Below are 21710 nucleotides of genomic sequence, written 5' to 3'. Positions count from 1 at the left end.
TTCAGTGACAATCAGTACAGTAGCAAATGAGGAAAATCACATTTCTGACTGTAGTGGTTGTTGCACTGACTGTACTGACCCTTTAATGGAAACCCAGCTGTGTAATTTTAGAAAATTAAATAGGTTTAGCCTTAAAAGATGTGACTTAAAAGCAATGTGGGAATAGTTAGGGCAAACCTGGTCCAGGGTTACAACACCTCTGAAAATCTTAATCAAAGGTCAAAAGATAAATTCAAGTTACAATATTTTTCCACAAGGTGCAGCCCCACCAAATGATATTAATGCAAAGCTTCCCTTGTAGATTATACCAAGGTTTCGTGATTCTTCTGTTCATTTTACCATGTTATATGGATCCTCAACCTTGAAGAAGTCTATGGACTAAGAAACATGGCTGTTCAAAAAAACTGAAGCATATAAACTTCAGCTAACTTTAACCTTTAATACATTTGAATGTTCTCCAGGCATTTAGAAATATCACAAAATAATTTGGTTTGTACCCAGAATTAGTTTGTACCATGGATAACAGTTTCTCTGGCCTCATAGACAATTTTCAATTTGAGGACGTGTCAAACATAAAAATAACAAATTCTTCAAGTTGATCTGGAAAACAGCATCTGCTAGATTACTACAATTAAAAACCAATTGTTCAACAGACTCAGAACTTCTTCACATCGGTGATTTAGTCTGGACCTGGTGATGCAAAAGGCTCAACTGAATCCAACACAAATTCTGGAGAGTATAAACATGCAGTAAGAAAGAATTCCACATTTAAGTGCTAGCACATAGACAAAGACAACCCAGTTTTGTATTTTTAATTTTTCTTAGGAAAGAACCATGTCAACAAGAGCATCATCAGTGGACTTAGGAGATTTAGGAATCACTCAGTTCAACATCCTTCCCAATGCAGCTTTAACACAACCATTCCCAGCTAAACAACAAAACCATTTGAAAAGCTAAAAGTAATTTAAAAAGAAAAAGGTATACATTTTATGGTAAAAAAAATTTAAATTAAGGATTTGTTAGATCATTCAGTCTCTCATTTATACTAACACACACAGCAATCAGAAATTCACAGGCAAAGAAACAAACCAAACAAAAAGTGCCTAAAAAGAAAAAAGTCTATAGAAATACAGTTCAGTGTTTCTGATAATGCAATTGGTTTTGGGAAAGGCAGAACTGATTTCTGGGAAACAGAATTTATGTAATACAATGGCATAGGCTATTTCACTTGCTTGAATTAGTTAGTCTATAGCCCTCCATTCACATCTGAGAGAAACAGAAAGGGTACAGTTACCTCCCAATACATATTTTCTTCAATCTGTCTGTACGATTATACATAGCAACAAAACACATACTATTCTTCTGAATACAAAAGTGGGAGAATGTATAATTTCAATAAGTTTAGGGGAGTGAGGCACCATTGACCTATTGTGAAGAGGCAGCGAGTCAAAGATTATTTACATCTATGGTTCTGAAATCTATTGTCTTTGTCCCCCAGCCATTCCACATATTTGAACTTTTTCAGAATGAGCACACCTAATTCAACTTGTCTACTCATAATCAAGGCCACACTTAGGTAATCATGCATGCCAACTCAGGGCTACAACTAAATTGTGGGATGTCTGGGGTCCCCGGAACAGTTTGAGAACCATTGATGTATATACTGAAGATGCTGGACTGATCGCTTTATACGTGGGAGAAGACCGTAACAAAGGCAGATGGCATGTGGATGTAGGCTGGCATATTCTAACCAATGAGGGCAGATATGCATGTTAACAACATACACGTACAACATTAAAGAATTGACAGAATACCGTGTTCACTCACAGCTGCAACCCAAACATTTCAAAACTTCTATTTAATCAAACATACCTCAAGTAGCAAAAAATCTATTTCATTTTTAGGGAAATTTCACACCCATCAAACTAAAATAAATGGTCCAATTCATACGGTCATTTCAGATGGAAACACTCAATGCCTCTTCTGTGCTTGAGTGCCCCTGGTGTTCCCAAACCACCCCGTAGCCATTTAATAGAAATGGTATGTCCCGAAATCCATCCACATTGTCCATATAAATCCGTTGTCATTAGAGGTAGAATGTAAACAACTTAAATCAAAGCCTTGTTAAAAACACAAAACAAAAAAGACAGGAAAGGATACAGTGCTTGAAAAAAAACAATATATTTTATAAAATTAATCTAAAAAAGGATCACACAAAAAGAAATATGTACATATGCGTATCACTGATACACAACTAAACATTTTTTTTTATTTATTAAATTAAGGCCTTTCAGATGACACGTCACACAAGTCACCCGATATGTAGATTTGAAATAGTTTAGCTATAGAATTAGAGTTCAATTTCCTTTAAGCTAACCTACAATTTTTTGGGCTTTCACAAAATACTGTAGCCTGACATCTCCAGGACATTGTATTGTATTGTATTGTATTGTATTTGTGAATGCTTTAATGATAATACAACTTTTACTTATATAAGGAGCAAAAAAACATTACAGTCCAGTGTTTTAGCTATGTTTCTTATTCCCCAAAAATCTCCATCATACACACATACTGATTTCTGTAATATTTGTATTTACATTTGAGGTGTGCATTTACACATACACACATTTATGCCCTTTTAGGCTCTCAAGGACAGAGAGTCCAGACAAGTAGGAAGATCCAGAAACATAACCAGGATATGGAGCCTAACTTCCAGGATACTGACACCTAAAATCATCAAGTCCCAGCAGCCTGTGCTGCATCAAGGCTTCTTCTCCTTCTTCCTCTTGTCTGTTTTACCTACAGCTGTCGTCGTGGCAACAACAGGCCGCCTGATCTGCTGCACCACAACCCTCCCATTGGCCCCGCACTGCAGGCTGTACCTGCCTGGGTTCAGGGGTCGTCCTGAGTCATCCCTCAGTCTGGAGAGGACATCCCTGGAGAGCTGCTCCATGCGCTGGCCTGCCGCGCCCAGAGCCTTGGCTGTGTGCTGTCTCTCCCTGAGCAGCCTGTCCCGCTGGGCCTGCAGCCTTTCCACTTCCTCCTGGAGCCCCGTGATGGCATCCAGCTTGCGCTTGCGGCAGTTCTGTGCCGCCAGCTTGTTCTTCCCACGCCTCCGGATGTCCCTCAGGAGGGTGACCTGGGCTGGGGATAGGTCATGGCCCTCCAGCAGCTCCAGGAACACCTCAACAGGCATGCTAACGATCTCTGTCGCCGAAAACGGGACGTGCAATGCCCGGGCGCGGAGTTCATCACGGCTAAGCTCTCGGTCGCCGTACTCTTCCTGGTCGTCGTCTTCGTCGCTGAGAGGCTCCTGTTTGATGGCTTTGCGGGGGAATGTGGTGGTTGACATGTGGGACAAGGCTGGGGAGGAATAGCTGTGGTCGTGCCACACGCTCTCGCTGAGGTCCACGGGCGACCATGTGTCGTAGTCAGCGATGCCCTTGGAGGGGAGGGAGTCTGCCTCACTGCTGTAGCCTGTAGCCCCGCCCTCGTCCTCACAGAACGAACTGGAAGACGATGATGACACTTCAGAAACACCTGGGGAGTCAAGTGTATAATATTTATAGTATGCTAGCTACTTCGTTATTCGGAAGAGGGCAAAAATAAGAATGGGGGAGGATCGTGTTCTCTCTACACAGCAATTGAGAATCATTAGTGCAAGGGGTCTTACAACTCACCTGGGGAGACTGGGCCTCGAGAGCTGCTCTCCAGAGAAAGGCCAGAGTCAGAGTCCAGGTCTTCCAGGACCCGAGGGTCGATGCCCTGTAGACCCGCCAGCAGCTGGCCGTCGATGTTGTCCAGACAGCCCTCCAGCCCTAGCAGGTTGATCTGATCAAACACTGCCTCATCAAGACAGCCTCCCAGAGCACCATGGGATGACGTTCCATTAAGTGTTCCATTAACTGTCGTGGCAAAAGGTACTGTGGCCAGCTCGGTAGTCGTCCCTGGCGACGAGTCAGAAAGGGAGGAGTTTGTGGACTCTAGTCGGAAAAGGGGTCCACGTGGTTGCCGGGCGACCAGGGTCCGCACTCCACTCCTCTGTGGAATCATGTCGTAGATAGAACCTGTCACCATGGCGTCACGGAGACTTACATCCTGGCTGATGGCACTGGAGATGTCAGCATCAAGGTCAGAGAGTTGCTGAGGAACCAGTGGGTCTAAATCCTTGAGGACAAACAAACACACACACGTGTGTCATAGACACAAGGACGCACATAGCACACAGGCCTGAGATATAAAGAGCAGAACACTAACCCACTAGCCCTTGGGGTATAGAACAATATCACCGAATCAAGATTAATAAACTCCTCTATTGCCAAATATTCCCATGACATCACCAACATGGGTAACTGCTTACATCAAATTCTGAGACAGGTAGAGACAGGAAGTGGCTCCAGTGCGGGTCGATGTCGATGGTAGGTAGAGGAGGGTCCTCTGGGCCAGAAAGAGGAGCACCACTACTGAACAAACCCTGGAATCGACAACAGTGTCAACAACCCTTCACTATGTAAAATCTGTGATTTGAACCATTTTCAAAAATAATTACATTATTTTACCATTACTCTAAACACAATACCCTGTAATGAGAAACTGAAAACAAGTACGAATTTGTGTTAATTTATTGACAGGACCTGCCCAGATCCAGGTGTGAAAAACTGGAAACATACCTAACAAAACCTAATGCTGTGATCATTCACTGCAAAGTGAAAAGGGTCTGAATACTTAGGTATACCAGATATTAACTTAAAAAATAAATAAATAATACTTTCAATCAATTGGCACACATTTTTGGCACTGGCTAATTCAAGCATAGTTATAGAACAAAAGTGTGTAAATATATGCATTCACGTTGTCATTATACAATATTGAATAAAAATATGGAATATAAAGAACAACTCCATCAATTTCCACAATGATACACAACTGCATACTAAACAAACAATATTTTTTTGGCCTAGATTCTAAAACATTCTGACAGTGTTTGCGTACCTCATGTTCTAGTGCAGAACTGAGAACCAACTGGTTTAAGGAAACTGCTTCCTCCCTGTCGCCACTATTATCACTGTCCTCGTTGATTTGACACTTCAGTGCCTCAACGTCCTGGTAAAGAATGGACAATCAGAATGAATTGAGGATGTAAGGTAGAGAGAGAAGGCAAAGTAGACAGGGAATAATGAGTCCAGAGAACATAAGGTGACAGAAGATGAGTGTGGGCCAGAAGACAAAGGGGCAGTGAGAGATGTTAGCGATAGTAGTCATTAAAATGTAATCAACTTGCAGAGCCAATTAAAGGTTAAGTGGGAGAATGATTTGTGCATTTGGTTTCAGCTACAACCCTGTTTCCCAAAAAAGTTGGCAACAGGTCAGTAAAAGGATTGGGTGTAAAGAGAGCATCACAGAGAGGATGAGTCTTTCAGATGTAAAGATGGTCCCCGTCTTCCAGACTAGAGGAGAGGGATCATCTGGATAATCAGCGCACAGTGCAAAAGCCAGCATCCGTGATGGTGTGGGGGTGCATTAGTGCACATGGCATGGGTGACTTGCACATCTGTGAAATTAATGTTGAAAAATATGTACAGGTTTTAGAGCAATATACGCTGCCATCCAGACAATGTCTGTTTCAGGGAAGACCTTGCTAATTTCAGGAAGACAATGTCAAACCACATTCTGCATGTATTACAACAGCCCAGCTCCGTAGTATGAGTCCTGGTGCTAAACTGGCCTACCTGCAGTCCAGACCTGTCAGCCACTGAAAACAATTGGCACTTTATGAAATGAAAAATACAACAAAGGCGACCCTGAATTGTTGAGCATCTGAAATCCTGTATCAAGCAAGATTTTATGCCCAAAGATTTTTTGCAGCTAGATTATTGTGCCGGGGGAGTAGGGTCAGTTCTCTTTCTCCGTTGTAGACCTTGGTTAATGTAAGGAATGCAATCTCAAAATGTTTCTTGTATCCTAATAATTCCAAAATTAAGAGAACATGAGGTCTTGGACCCCACCTCAGGAGTACCAGGGTTGAAAGACTCATAGCCTTCCCTGTCCAAAGTCCTCCTGGTTGTGTTGCAGATCAAGATGATACCCGATGATTCCAGCTGCCATTCCGCTGACCATTTCTCCCTCCCAGATTGTCCCTGTCCATGTGGTCATGAGCTTCTGACCTAGATTGTTTAATAGACTCTAGACACCACATGCATTTATTATTTGCAACAATTTGTATTCTTAAAATGTTCACCCGGCACAACCAGAAGAGGACTGGTCACCCCTCTGAGCCTGGTTCCTCTCTAGGTTTCTTCCTTAGTTGTGGCTCCTTATAGGGAGTTTTTCCAAGCCACTGTGCATCAACACTGTTGTTGCTTGCTCCTTGGGGTTTCAGTATGGGTGTTTTGTAAAAGCACTTGGTGACAACTGCTGAAGTAAAGGATTTTATAAATAAATTTGATTTATGATGATTATTGAATGGGAAAACATTTAACTTTCAAAACTACAGCAATTGATCTCAGTTCCCAAATGCTTACAGAGTATTGTTAGAGAAAGAAGTGATGCAACACAGTGGTAAACACAACCCTGTCCTTTTTTTTTTTAAACGGGTTGCTAGCATCAAATTCAAAATGGGCGTATGTTTTTCCAAAAACAATAACATTTCTCAGTTTCAACATTTGATATGTTGTCTTTGTACTATTTTGAATTAAATATAGGGATAAATGATTTGCACATCCCTGCATTCTTTTTCTGTTTGCATTTTACACAGCATCTCAACTCAGTTGTGACATAAATAGCTAAAGCTATAACTGTTCCTGGCCTGCTCTGTTATCAAATGAATTTGTGACTGTTCACAAGGTTGATTCAGCAACTTGAGTTTAATCTGTCTACCTGCCAGTGTGTGAGTCTGTCTGTAGCAACAAGATGTTTTAGTCCAGGAAATGTGCGTGAAAAAGGGGTGTGCACGCACATATTTGTATCCTATAATATAGAGATTCCACCAGATACTCCCCAATGGCTTTACGTTAAATGGTGAAAGATGTCTAGCCTGGACCCTCCCATGCTACAAGGAGCCGCTAGCTCAGAATGATCCTCTTCAATGTAGTGCCTGTGGGCTGTTGTCCCACAATGACGTTTCACCATTCGGGCAGTCCATCCATCTTCTTCCGCTTATCCGGGGCCGGGTCGCGGGGGCAGCAGTCTAAGCAGAGATGCCCAGACTTCCCTCTCCCTAAACACTTCCTCTAACTCTTCCGGGGGGACACCAAGGCGTTCCCAGGCCAGCCAGGAGACATAGTCCCTCCAGCGTGTCCTAGGTCTTCCCCGGGATCTTCTCTGGAAGGCGTCCAGGAGGCATCCGAAACAGATGCCCAAGCCACCTCAGCTGACCCCTCTCGATGTGGAGGAGCAGCGGCTCTACTCTGAGCTCCTCCCGGGTGACCAAGCTTCTCACCCTAAGGGATTGCCCAGCCACCCTGCGGAGAAAGCTCATTTTGGCCGCCTGTATCCGGGACCTTGTCCTTTCGGTCATGACCCAAAGCTCATGACCATAGGTGAGATTAGGGATGTAGATTGACCGGTAAATTGAGAGCTTCGCCTTGCGGCTCAGCTCTTTCTTCACCACGACAGACCGATACATCGACCGCATTACTGCAGAAGCTGCACCGATCCGTCTGTCAATCTTCCGTTCCATCCTTCCCCCGCTCGTGAACAAGACCCCTAGATACTTAAACTCCTCCACTTGAGGCAGGAACTCTCCACCAACCTGAAGTGGGCAAGCCACCCTTTTCCGACTGAGGACCACGCCCTCGGATTTGGAGGTACTGATTTTCATCCCAACCGCTTCACACTCGGCTGCAAACCGTCCCAGTGCATGCTGAAGGTCCTGGTTTGAAGGTGCCAACACAACAACATCATCCGCAAAGAGGAGAGACGAAATCGTGTGGTCCCCAAACCTGACACCCTCCGGCCCCTGGCTGCGCCTAAAAATTCTGTCCATAAAATTTACGAACAGAACCGGCGACAAAGAGCAGCCCTGCCGGAGTCCAACACGCACTGGAAACAAGTCTGACTTACTGCCGGCAATGTGAAAACGAAAACCACACTGTTCCCCCTGAATCCGAGGTTCTACTATCGGCCATATTCTCCTCTCCAGTACCCTGGCATAGACTTTCCTGGGGAGGCTGAGAAGTGTGATCCCCCTGTAGTTGGAACACACCCTCCAGTCCCCCTTCTTAAAGAGGGACCACCACCCCGGTCTGCCATCCCAGAGGCACTGTCCCCGACCACCACGCGATGCTGCAGAGGCGTGTCAACCAAGACAGCCCCACAACATCCAGAGACTTGAGGTACTCAGGGCGGATCTCATCCACCCCCGGTGCCTTGCCAACGAGGAGTTTCTTGACTACCTCAGTGACTTCAGCCCGGGTGATGGACGAGTCCACCTCTGAGCCCTCAGCCTCTGCTTCCTCAATGGAAGACGTGACGGTGGGATTGGGGAGATCCTTGAAGTACTCCTTCCACCGCCCGACGACATCCCCAGTTGAGGTCAACAGCTGCCCACCTCCAATGAAACGACAACAAATTCGATCATCCACCTACGGCCTAGGTTGTCCTGGTGCCACGTGCACTGATGGACACCCTTATGCTTGAACATGGTGTTCGTTATGGACAAACTGTGACTAGCACAGAAGTCCAATAACTGAACACCGCTCCGGTTCAGATCAGGGGGGCCGTTCCTCCCAATCACGGCCCTCCAGGTGTCACTGTCGTTGCCCACTTGGGCGTTGAAGTCCCCCAGTAGAATGATGGAGTCCCCAGTTGGAGCACTTTCCAGCACCCCTCCCAGAGACTCCAAGAAGGTCGGGTACTCTGCACTGCCGTTCGGCCCGTAGGCACAAACAACAGTGAGAGACCTATCCCCGACCCGTAGGCGCAGGGAAACGACCCCCCTGGCTGCGCCATACCGGGCGACGTCACGGTCCTCAAAATGTTTTCCATCATTAAAGGGTTTTTGAACCGCTCTTAGTCTGACACGTCGTCCAGGACCTGTTTGCCTTGGGAGACAACATAGCTCTTAGGGTCACTCGGGTACTCAAACCCCTCCACCACGTTAAGGTGGCAGTTAATGGAGAGGCATATGGGTAGTGGAGACGGCAAAACATTCTAACCCCTGATTTAGCCATGTAACCAGAGTTTGGTTGTGCTTACTTCTGGGGTTAAAACATGATGAGAGGGTAAAGCATTTGCATATACGTTTGCCTCATACTAGAGGCCAAAGGGGATTACTAATATTTAAATAAATCCCAGTGTTCTGTCTGACTACCTTTGTCTGGACTTGTATATTTTTCCTTACAGTGGATGTTTCAGCACCACATAGTCGCTTAAATCCAACTGTCATTGCTGTAAGATTGTGGAATTTCCTAATGAGTGATCTTCTGAAAAAAAAAAATCTGAAAAATAAGGCTAATGGTAAGAAGCATGAATAAACCTCTGGACATGACAAATAAAGCGTGCTGTAAATTGGATTAAATGAATCAATCCAAATCCACCTAGAGTACACTTGCCTAGGTACTGCTGCGTTTCAGCAAGTCAGCAAAGACAAGGAAGGAAGTGGCACAAGGATCTACTTTTCCTGGTCAACTATGTACTATTAGTCCATACAAGATGCCAGTGAATTGTCTGCTTCAACTCTGAGCCATTTAGAATGTGAACCGAATGAGAACAGGTTGAATTCTGGTCTAGGGGAGTGCTGCTCTTCTATAATTGGCCTTCAACAGTCTGTTCAAAGTTACACCAATTGTTACTTTCAATATGTGAGAACAAAAATAATTTTTTGGATTATGATGCATCGACACCATTGGCCAACAAGATACAGCTCCCACTGAATAAACAGAGTTATGTGTTAAAATCAATTCCTGGCAGTGGCCATACTCACAACTAAAACTTAGGATGTAGTGGCTGGAGCAGAGGGCAGCTGCAGTACCCAATGAGCAGTTAAGAGGTAAGGAGTAAGGTTACAGATTCAGCAACAGAATCACATCCATCTATAGAGCAGCTGCTATTTCACAAAGACAAACTGTATGCCTTGGAGATCCATTACTGCCTTGGTTTAAGACAATGATAGCCATAACCATGAATTTTTAATATGTCACATTGGGGACCATCAGCCAAAACCTCTGAAGAAAGCACCAAGAAGGACCCAGAAACCTGATCAATATGGTAGGTAACAGTTCTGATTGGGTCAGGGTTGTAATGCAATGTGTTTGTATCACTGACAATAATTGTACCATGTTTGATTTTTGGCATCTAAATGATAAACCTCATGCAGTTTTAAAAAAATGCTGTATTGTGTACTTAAGTGACACTTTTCCAAAACAATGTTAATAATTGTTTTCACATGATAAAACACTGAAGCCAGTGACTAATTATAACAGGGCTTTTTGAGAGACATGTTGCCAAGGATACAACAGGTTAGGCAACAGTTCCTGATCTGATTACAGGTGAACTGGTGACTTGTTTGGTAAGCGTGACAACTTTAACTGTCCATCACAACCAAAACATTGAACCAATTATTTGAGTAGGGGGAAAGAGCCCATGTTATAACCCATACATGCCATGGTTGTGGTGGAATGTTGGAGGCCAAACACCTGTAATCCAACCTAGTAAACCGATAAATTACTTCGGTAAGAACTACTAATCAATTCAAATGTTGTCAACCAGCTTAATCCCAGATTGAAAGTGAAAGTAAATGCAGAATCAAGCGCAGCATGCGTGTACAACTGCTATGGAACTTAATCAGTTTGTTTCATAATTAGAAGTTTAAGAGATCAGTTATTGTACGAGCCAACCAACTACCTAACAAACAGCCAGCGAACATAACATAGCCAGCGACCTAGTATTATAATGTCATGGGCCTAATACACTTGTCATTCCCACTGTCAGCTATACTTGTAGAATATCTGGCTAATGGCCCAGCGTTAGCTACTGTAGCTATTAAACATTCCATAGGACTACTGGCGCCAGCAGCTTAAGTTGAAAACAGATAAAAAGTAAGTCAGCTAGCTAATGAAGCTGGTTAGCTACAATACTCACCTCTTTGGGTATCTCGCAGGCCCCATTGCTGAGATAAGGCCCCGATTCACTGCTTAACTGGACTACAGTCTGGTACTCCTCGTGCCGACCTCGCAACCTAGGGCCCCCGGTAGAACTGTCGTCGCAGACGAGAAGTTCAGTATCGTTGGCCTCTTCCCCTGTACTCTCTGACGACAGCACAGCGCTAACATTACTGTTGCTCGTGCTGTTGGGTGGCTCTCCGAACTCTGAGCCGTCAGGTACCTGGTGCACGAGCCACGCGCTCAACTGCGTAGGAAACCGTGCAGGCGACCCAAGTGCCCTCACCTCATCCAGGAGCCGACGGCTGGCAAAGAAGTAGTCCAACTCAGGACATTTGGGGTGCACGCTGTACCCGTCCCAAGTGTCCCGTAAACTGTGAAACGGTGTCTGGATGTAGGCTGAGCTAGGGCCGTCGTTAATTTCAAGCGGTGAGTAGTAGCCGTTTAAGTAGCTGTCGACATCCACGCGAACTCCGATCAAACTGAGTAAGATCGTAAACTGTATCAGCCCTTCTGTAAAGTATTTCTTCACGTTTTGCATCTTTTAAACACTTATGGAAGGACGTGAATTGAGAAACGTTGGTTCCAGAGTTCCGTTTGTCCCACTTAACAAAGAAAATGCCAAACAAAAGAGCACGCGTTCCCCTTCTCTGCCCTGTCAGACAAAGAGGTCCGCCCGTCCCCGGTGAAAACAGCTAATAGCTAATGTTAGCTAACATTACTGCACTACCGGCTTCTGACTAAGAACTTCCTGACAGAAACATGCCATCAATCAAATAACTGTACCATAATTACATAGAGTGAACAACTTAATCATGGATACAACGGGAATATCTTGTTTATGCCGGGTTTACAAGAGAATTACCACATAAAGTAAATATACCGTATAGGTTTTCTGAGCTCCCTATACGCTGCGAGGAGGAGACTTGATGGAATTTGCATTATTCACGCAAAACTAGGTCTAAAGCTTCCTTCACTACAGGTTCCGATTGGCTGAAAACACATTATTTTATCTAGTGAGCCAATCGTAGCATCCCATTGGTGGTGAATGGACGCAGCATATCGTTCCATTCACTGTACTGATGGGAATTCCGAGTCTTTTTGGTGAACCGACTCTTCTGGTTCAGCTCAACTGAAAGAGTAGGCTCATATGTCGCCAGACCGGCTTATAGTTTAAACTGCTTAAAATAACCATGAACATTTTTATATGTTAAAAAGTAAGCTGGAATTATGTTATGTGAAATGAACGGTCAAACAGGTTATCTTTCCTCTTCCATCTTACTTGTCTAAATGATAAGATTGCCTTTTTTCACTTACTTTACTTTGAATAAAATACATGTGAAATACAGAGTCTGACCAGTATTTATTGATTTTGGTGTGCAGATATACAATTGTAAGTTACTACTTTTTCACCATTTCAAATAATGGTTGTTTGAATTTTAATATTAAGGATAAAAGGAGTCAAATGAACGACTCCTTTTTCCAATTCAATTCGGTTTGCATTGTTCACCAAAAAGAGCTGTTCATTTGTGAATGACCCGTCACCAATTCACTGTTTTTATTTTCAACCCCTAACATTGACTCACATCGTATTTGACATATGTTCACATTTAGGAATGGTGTTTGAAATGTAAGAAATGTATCCGAAGAAGATACTGTAACCTTTTTACACCTTTTTTGGTGCAAGAGTTCACTTGCATGTTGAGAAATAAATAACAATTGTGATGTTGAAAAGATCGACCGTCACATTCTAATGGTACACCCGAAAGTAACCATCTTGTATAGTGAATGCAGGGAGTCTTGTCATGAAAGTGCTTCTGTGAGAGCTGAACTGTTGTAGATTTTTACATTAAGGCTCAGGTGAACATGCCAGTGTTTCTATAGTTAATAAACATTTTTCTTTGTAATTTTGAAATTAACATCTGTCTCAATCCCATATTAGACATTAAACCATGACTATGTGTGAAATCAGTGGCGCAAGAGAGGCCTCAGATATCACTGTTAACATGAATCACTGAAGTTGGTTCCTATTTCAGTCACATCTTTGACCGCATTCCAATGAGTCAACTAAAAACTCATGCTCAGGGATAGATTGATAGGGTTTATCACTACATAGGCATGGATTAGAACCAGTAACCATTCTTGAGTGCTAGGCTACCCTGTGGCCCCAAATGTGGGAGATTCCTTTGTGTGGTTATTTACATATAATCTGTTTGATTCTACTGAAGAAATTATTGGCAACTAAAAAAATTATTTAGTGGCATGAATATACTCCAGTAGTGCTAGCTATAGAATAGTTCAAATACACCTATCAGCCATAACATTATGACCACTGACAAGTGAAATGAATGACACTGATAATGTTGTTATCATGTCATCTGTCAATGGGTGGGATATATTAGGCAACAAGTGAACATTCTGTCCTCAAAGTTGATTTGTTAGAAGCAGGATATATGGGCAAGCATACGGATCTAAGCAACTTTGACAAGGGCTAAATTGTGATGGCTAGACAAATGGGTCAGAGAATTTCCAAAACTGCAAAGCATTTGTGGGGTGTTCCTCGCCTGCAGTGGTCAGTACCTATCAAAAGTGGTGCAAGGAAGGAAAAGCGGAGAACCGGCTACAGGGCCATGGGCGGCCAAAGCTCATTGATGGACGTGAGGAGCGAAGGCTGGCCTGTGTGGTCCGATCCAACAGACCCAGATCTACTGTTGCTCAAATTGATGAAAAAGTTAATGCTGGTACTGATAGAAAGTTGTCAGAACACAAACTGCATTGCAATTTGTTGTGTATGAGGCTGCATAGCTGAAGATAAGTCTGGGTGCCCATGCTGACCCCTGTCCACTGCAAAAAGCACCTACAATGCTTTTGTGAGCATCAGAACTGAACCACGGAGCAAAGAAGGTGGCCTGGTCTGATGAATCACGTTTTCTTTTACATCACGTGGATGGCTGGGTCCGATCCATAGAGGCCCCACCTGGCAACTTACAGGACTTGAAGGATCTGCTGCTAACATCTTGGTGCTAGATACCACAGCACACCTTCAGAGGTCTAGGCTGTTTTGGCGGCAAAAGGGGGACCTATACAATATTAGGCAGGTGGTCATGATGTTATGGCTGATCAGTGTATTACATTGAAGGGCTGCAAGTCCCAGAGGAAACATTTTTGAGAACACCTTCCTTAGCCTTAAGTCTGGCCTACACTAGCTACTACACTCTTCTTGTTACAGTATCATTCCACCCAAAAAAACATTTAAGTTGCAATATTGTTTAGTCAGTTTTATCCAGCAAATGTAGGTAGGTCCCTCTCTGTTTTTCTCTGTTTGGCAAAACAAGTAGGGAGGGACATACCTGAATTTGTCCAAAAAAAATTTTTAACCAAATGTTTTGCAACTAAAATGTTCTGTTTAGCGGATACAAATTATAGCTCATGCTGGTGTGGGTGTAGTATTATTATGTCAACATGTGAAAATCGGAATGATTTCTGGTTACCTTTTGAGCTCATGTGCAACCTACATGCAAGAGATGCCCCAGCCTCAGTGACTGCCATGGAATACATTGCAGCACTCTTATATTTACGTGAATTTAAGAAATACTGCTTATTGGAGCACAAAATACCATAGCTAGATAGAAATGATGCCCTTTCTCCAGCACCGTTTTGCAAAGTTGCCCTGGAGTGTATTCAGTAAGCCCAAGATCATGCATTGGGCCAAACTTATCATCCACGAAGCACCATACGATTGAGGGCTCACAGGAGGGTGATGCTGCCTGAAAGTATTCTATTGATGGTACATCAGTAATTTGTGAGGGTCTTCTGAAATGACAAATTTCATTAGCAGCCTGATATTGAAAAGCTTCTGTTGCTGTTAATATGTACACAGAGGAATTTGAAGCTTTCCAACATCTCTACAGGGCTGCATGCTCTACCGTCTACTGAAATATCCCTCAAGGGGTCTTTAAACGTTGCCTGGACCCTCTTTCGCCTGGTCATGGACCTTATCCCTGTAGACCATATAACCCTCTGTGGAAATACGACCTACTGCTGTTGTTGTCAAAATACATAATGTGTTAAAGTGATATGTGGCCATACAGTCATATCACTTGAACAGGGAGTACATGGGAGGACTATGAATCCACCTTTGAAAGCCATCATGTTGAAAATCAGCCTGATGGGGATCTATCAGTAAGTCAAGGGGCCAGTTCTGCAGGGCTTGTTTCAGCCCCAGATCTTCCAACTTCCTGACAGGCTTTATGCTTTGTTTGGATAGTATGGAATGTGATTAAGTGCTGATGCCTGCTTAGGATTAGGTGTTGAGTGCTGATGCATTCTTATGGTTTAATGACTGACTTTTTGATAGAACTGTATGAAATGTTTACATTCATTTTGATGCTTAAGAAACAGTACTGTATTCTGCTGCACCTTCCATGAACCAAACGTTTACCTGATTACACAGTTTGATCTCTCAGTATTACAGAATAGTTCTTAAATTAGCATTATATGCAACAATAAAACAAATAAGAAATACTTTATATTTTCATAGGTCAATTTCAGAAAAAACATATATGGCTAGTCCTGGACTAAAAAAATCTAACTTAATGAAAATGTATATTGAGCTTGATTTTTATAGTTTAGGACTAGGCAAAACAGATCGCTTACTAAGTTTAGCCTAGCAGCTACCTAAACAACGGGTAGCTTGCTTGACTTCTAGCTAAAGTTATGCAGTGTGTGGTTTGGAAATCATATTTTAGTAGCCTATCCAGTCTATTATTTTACTATAACAATGCAAACAAACACTTTCGGTTGATCTACTAAACTAGTGGTGCCAGACAGAGAGATGGCTTACTCGGTTTAGCGACCAGCTTGCTACTTAGATGGTTGTACAGCATACCTGTCAAGGAGACACTCCATTGTTGGAATGCAATGCATATTCATTAGAATTTTGTCCTGAACTTTATCACAGGTAATTTGGGAATGGTAATGCCGCATAAAACCAGGACCAAAATAAACAAGAGAAAATCATTGGGGACTCACAGAATCTACTGAGTAAGAATACACAGACAATAACAAACTCTTTGTGAAATACTACATTTTTCCCCCAATAACACCTTTCCCCAATACCTTTTGAAATATAATTAAATATCATTTTTGTCCTATAGTGGGAATCTTACAAAAGGCTCCTTCAAACCATTAGATGTTGACTTTCAATGTGCCCTTCGATTTATATCTGATGAAGGTTTAGGACTTATTATTTTATTTTGTATGAAAAGGTGAGATTGCCATGGGGAGAGTTTTAGGACTTATTGCATTTGATATGAAAAAGTGGGATTGGCCTTTCTAATGTAAGACAAGAGCAGTATTTTACTTCATTTATTTACAGGGGAACATTTCAGAAACGTCCAGCATATCTCACATAGCTCACATTAAAATTAAAACAATTTATTATAGCATAAAAACACATTATTGTTTAGTACTTGTTATGCAATGGATTCTGTCTGAAACAGGTTAAATAGGTATGAATCAGAGAACGGGAGCCTCTTGTTCAGCAGGATCTCTCACAGGAGGCAGTTATTATTTTTTAAACATGCAAATAAACGTGCAAATAATTTTTTTTAAACGTGTGTCAGCTTGTCTGAGAGTGAGGTGTATTTGTCTCTAATGCAGCTGGTTTTTCCTTTATAATCACTTGTTGTCTGAAGCACCTGACACACTCTTCCCATTCACACCAATACAACCCTAAAACACTTTTAATTAACATAACACTGCATCTTGCCATTCGCAAATTGGCATGTCATGGATGGTAACATGGAAACTACTACCCAATCAGCTCTCCCTGTGCAACGTGTCTCATCAATTTGTTGGCAAGGCATGTCCGTATTACCTCATCCTTTGTTCAAGTGCATTTGAAGTCAGAACAATTGTTCAACCAATTTGGTTTAAGCTAGCTTGATACATTTTATAACATTGCTAATAAAAAAATGTAGCTAGCTTGCTTAAACTTACAATGGTAAGGCTATCTACGATATTCCTTTTGATAGCTTACAATTGCAATTGTCAAACAGATAGAACAGACAATGTCAGAAGTTGTAATTTTGAAAGATGCAGTTATTTTGGTTAAAAGGTGAGATAATTTGGCACTGTGCTGTGCACTGGCATAGCATGGCGACGCCGGGCCAAGGTTCAAGGTGTCCTTATGCCCCTCCCCCCGGAACAAAACTTATGGAGTGATGTATGTGCATGTCAAGCCGATCCTGCCGTAGATTATGTTACCATCTGCCATCTGATTGTGATAACAGAAAAGAAACACACAATGTAAAATACAAATACAAAATATTCTCATTACCGGGGCCAAGCACGGCCCCCCACCCACTGCGGGCCCTGGTGTAACCACGCCTCCTAACACCCCCGATAGTTATGCCACTGGCACTGTGTTTGTGTTTGGTGTGTTTATCACTGTTTTATGTGCTTGTTTAAGCTTGATGTCTTATCAACTTCAGATGATAAGTATCTCTTCATGGCAACAAAGTTGTTGGAGCTATGGAGTGATCGCAATATTTCTTAGCATTTGTACGAATCCAGTTAGCTTTTCTAGTTTAACAGAGAATTCATGCTGCAATTTGACACCATGCTCTGAAAAGCCCATTGGTGGATTTAATTCTGGAATTTTTCCAACTTTAAAATGCAAGTGTGGAAAATGAAGAGGGATTTGTCAGTTCTTAGAGACCAGTGACACACAAAAACCCACTGAGAGGCCACAAGACAGCCGCAATAATTACAAGATATAACCAACGCAACAAAAACCCTAAATATTGTCTACCACTAGCACCACCATTGCAAGTTAACTTCAGTGTAGGTGTACATTTGCTTGCTGATTAAATGTGATTCTTACTGAACCCAGGAGATTGTGATCCATTTAATTCCACCTGATACATATTGATACATAAACTTATGTAGTAGCTTTTGTGATAATCGAAATCATGCGTAAGACTACTTCTGTTCTTAAATAGCTCATACACACCACCTGCTGGTGACAAATAAACATGTGGCGATTTGATTGTGGAATAATCTTGCACTGGGTTTTCCCATCACATTCAATGAGGACCACCTTACCATGCAGACAAAGGTCACGTCCTAGCTGCTGTTGTTCCTGACCCAGAGTGGAAATAACAGATAAATTGCAATACATTATTATACAGCATTATTTCCTAATTACGACACCAGTTTTCCATTCCGAACAACAAATGTGATTACAGGCATACTCAGTCTATCTTACTGTTTTCTTTACTGATTTAATGGCGTGTTGATTAATGTTGCTATTTACTAATTGTTCCAATGTATTAAAATTATTTCAACCATAGTAATAATTTTTTCTATGTAGACATCTGTTTCTCCCTTTAGCCATTTAGCTTTAGCTCCCCAGTTTGGGCCCTCTTAAACTACTCTACTTTTTTACCTATATTACGGGCTAAATCCTTTTTTCTTTAAAGATTTCATAATATATTTCCAATCATGTGGTTAATGTTATTATTATGTTTTATATATATATATATATATATATATATATATATATATATATAATACATATAAATACCATTATTTATATCTCTAAAACATGCATAGAATTCTACACGCATAACATAACATCATACTAACGTAACATAATTTAAAAAAAATTTATAATAGAATTTTTACAATATCGCTTATGTGGAAAGATGAGTCCTGTTGTTATGAAGGCCAGTTGCCCCTAGGATTGCTTCTTCGATTTTTCATAGGCTCAATTTAGTTCTGACCTCACCCAGCGGTTGGAATATATTAGAAAAACCACTCCCACATCAAGTTCTGATTGGTTTAACTATGTGCTTGGAACGCCAACCTCTTGAATATTATGTGACCTACTTAACCACTTCGATGCTGGCGTCATCCAAGGAATTCATAAAGCATTTTCTAACTTGTCTTTTCGTTTTCTTAACAAAAATGTATGTATTGCAAAATGTCTAACCTCATGTTTTAATAACCTGCATAGGCAAATATTAAGGCCTATGTTGTTAAAACATTTGGGGTGCAGAACAATTTAGCAACAGTATTCACGTAAAATACTAAATGCATAAAACACTTTTAAACTCAGCAATACCTTAATATGAAATACTAAACATTATTGGAATTACTTAATATACAATAACAATACATTAAACACAATATAACATAAAAAATTATAGTAACATGGTATACGTAATTCCATAATTTCTACATAAATACGTTCTTGACATTACTCATAATTGATGCAATAATTAGGAACATAGGATGTAGAAAGATAAGCCTACTACCATTTTTAAATAGATTGACCTGGAATTAAATTACACTTAGGATATTAAATAAATCGAATAAAAAACTGTTAAACCTTTTTTATTAACAGTTTAATTTCATTAGTCCGCCTAGTCCACTATATTATAATTGAATAATCAACAAACAAGCATTATGGACTAGAAGTGTGATCATAAAAAAAACGAATACTTTTTTTTTTTAATAAAAAAAAACTCAACCAACTTCAGTGAGTTCCCTTGTGCAAAAAAATTAAATAAAAATGATTCCAGCAGTTTGGCAAATCAGAATTACATTTAAGAACAGTCAATAGAGTTCATGCCAGTTATACAAATCGACCGGATGATGCGGGCGCGACAAATCCCAAAAGGCACGATCAAGTTTGAAGTCCTCAAGTTTTAGCCTTTCGCTTTGATATCCACTGAAGAATGATCCGAGCTAGTTGATCTAACGCCAACGCCCGCAGCCCACAAGTATTTTAATAACGAGGCGAAACACATTTAAATCATTTTTGAGACAGTGGACAGATTTATTGGTGAAAGCTCTTAAATCACAGCGGGAGCTGCTAGTTGAGAAGCGGATTGGTCCGCAACGCGAGTGACGTCTGAAGGACCGACCCAATACTAGAGAGCATGCGCATAACATGTACATTACCGCAAGGAATCATGGGATCTCAAGAGTAACAAATTGTAAAGAGGAAGTAGAATTCAGTGTGCCATTGGACTTCTCTTCGAGTATTCAATCGTTTTCTAATGTCTACATAGAAAGCTGTAAGAACATGTGATCTAAAACAAACAAGCAAAAAAAAAATAATCCTGAATGATAAACCTATGAAAAATAAAAGTCGGGTGTTTTGATATACATATTGTGTGCCATATATAATTCGGTAATATAAAATTGTTTGTCTAATGTCAGTTGAACACATTCCCATAGAACTGACTCAGAAACAGTAAAATTAAAGACTATAAACAATTCGAAGTGTATAGAAAGTCAAAGAAAAAGTAAGAAACAAAAAAGCAAATGTAAGTTATTTTACCATATTTTCACTTAGGATAATACCTAGGTCTATGGATTATTTAAACTAATTGCCCAAATAAAATGCAACCTGTATGTAACCTATGAGGAATTTAGGACGTTTATTTGATGATAATGTAATAATGTAATTATAACATCAAAATAGCTATGCCATTTCATATATTTGCCTTAATTTAAATAAATATGAATTCATAACCTAACTAATTAATTTGTTTCATTGGATTTCAAAATCTATTTTAGGGAGCATCCTAATAGGTGTATAGCCCAATTACTACTAACCATAGGTAGGATTTTATTAATTTGGATAAATGTAGTTTTCATTAACCAGTGGGTATGATTTTACTTATTTGGATAAATGTAGTTTGAATAATCCAGTGGAAAATATTCATAATATAAAAACGTTCTTGACATTTATTAAATAAAATTAGATGTTTTCAAACCATAATAATTGGCAACAATTGCAAGGAAATATAAGTAGCATGTCTATGCAGGTTAAAATTTAGTGCATTAACAAAACTGAAACATTTATTTATTATAGACTTGGTTGTATTCCATGCAAGAGCGGTTCTGCCACAGTTTTCAAGGGCTCGGAGCTCCTTCATCCAAAGCTTCAAACATCAAACTGGCAGCTCTCTCCCTCGAGAACCACAACTGCAGCTTGATTGACAGCTGGCACCATCCAATAAAACGACTGTGATTTAAATACAGTTTTTCAATTGGACAAGTATTGCTTACGTCAGAAGTAAAAAAGCCAATCAAAGAGCGGTTATTACCATAGTTCAAGGCAAAATATCTGGCAAGCTCCGTGGCGCCGCGCCGTGGACACATGGAGACAATTTAAAAACGGTGTTCGTTTTTTAGGACTGAGTAATAACAATGAAGAATGTGTAACACTTTTTGTTAAAACTCAGTTTATTAAAACGTGTCTTTGTTTTATATTGATTGAATAAGCTTTAGATTACTTTGGCTAGGATTCAAAGGAGAACTAGAGTGATTTTGCAAAGAAAGCTAATATTTTTTTATCATTGCGGCAAACATATTTTTTGTAATTAGCATATCTTAATGTTGTAAAAATAGAAAATAGAAAATTGTATTAACCAAACATTTATATTGTTTTATACAGGTAGCTAATATGAAGCACCTAAAAAAAATTCAACATCATATGTTTTTCTACCACAAGATGCCGCTCTCTGGCTCTTGTTCTCTCTCTCCCTGTACCTCACTCTCCCCTCCTCTTTTCTGTTTGCACTCGGGCAAGGC

At 40.9% G+C, this 21710-nt stretch overlaps 1 protein-coding gene across 1 annotated transcript; it reads right to left on the bottom strand.

Annotated features, from left to right (window-relative positions):
* Positions 1-797: 797 nt before the first annotated feature.
* On the bottom strand, positions 798-12046 carry nfe2l3 (nuclear factor, erythroid 2-like 3). The gene is made up of 5 exons (XM_010893050.5): positions 11080-12046; positions 4993-5103; positions 4361-4474; positions 3681-4167; positions 798-3540 (listed from the first exon to the last, which is right to left on the bottom strand). Exons 1-5 carry the CDS (start codon positions 11638-11640, stop codon positions 2762-2764), a joined length of 2052 nt encoding a protein of 683 aa, XP_010891352.2. The 5' UTR covers positions 11641-12046; the 3' UTR covers positions 798-2761.
* Between the last annotated feature and the right edge of the window lie 9664 nt (positions 12047-21710).

The sequence above is a fragment of the Esox lucius genome, chromosome 10, assembly GCF_011004845.1.
Source record: "Esox lucius isolate fEsoLuc1 chromosome 10, fEsoLuc1.pri, whole genome shotgun sequence".
Classification (NCBI taxonomy): Eukaryota; Metazoa; Chordata; class Actinopteri; order Esociformes; family Esocidae; genus Esox; species Esox lucius.
This window is presented reverse-complemented; position numbering and strand designations above follow the sequence as displayed.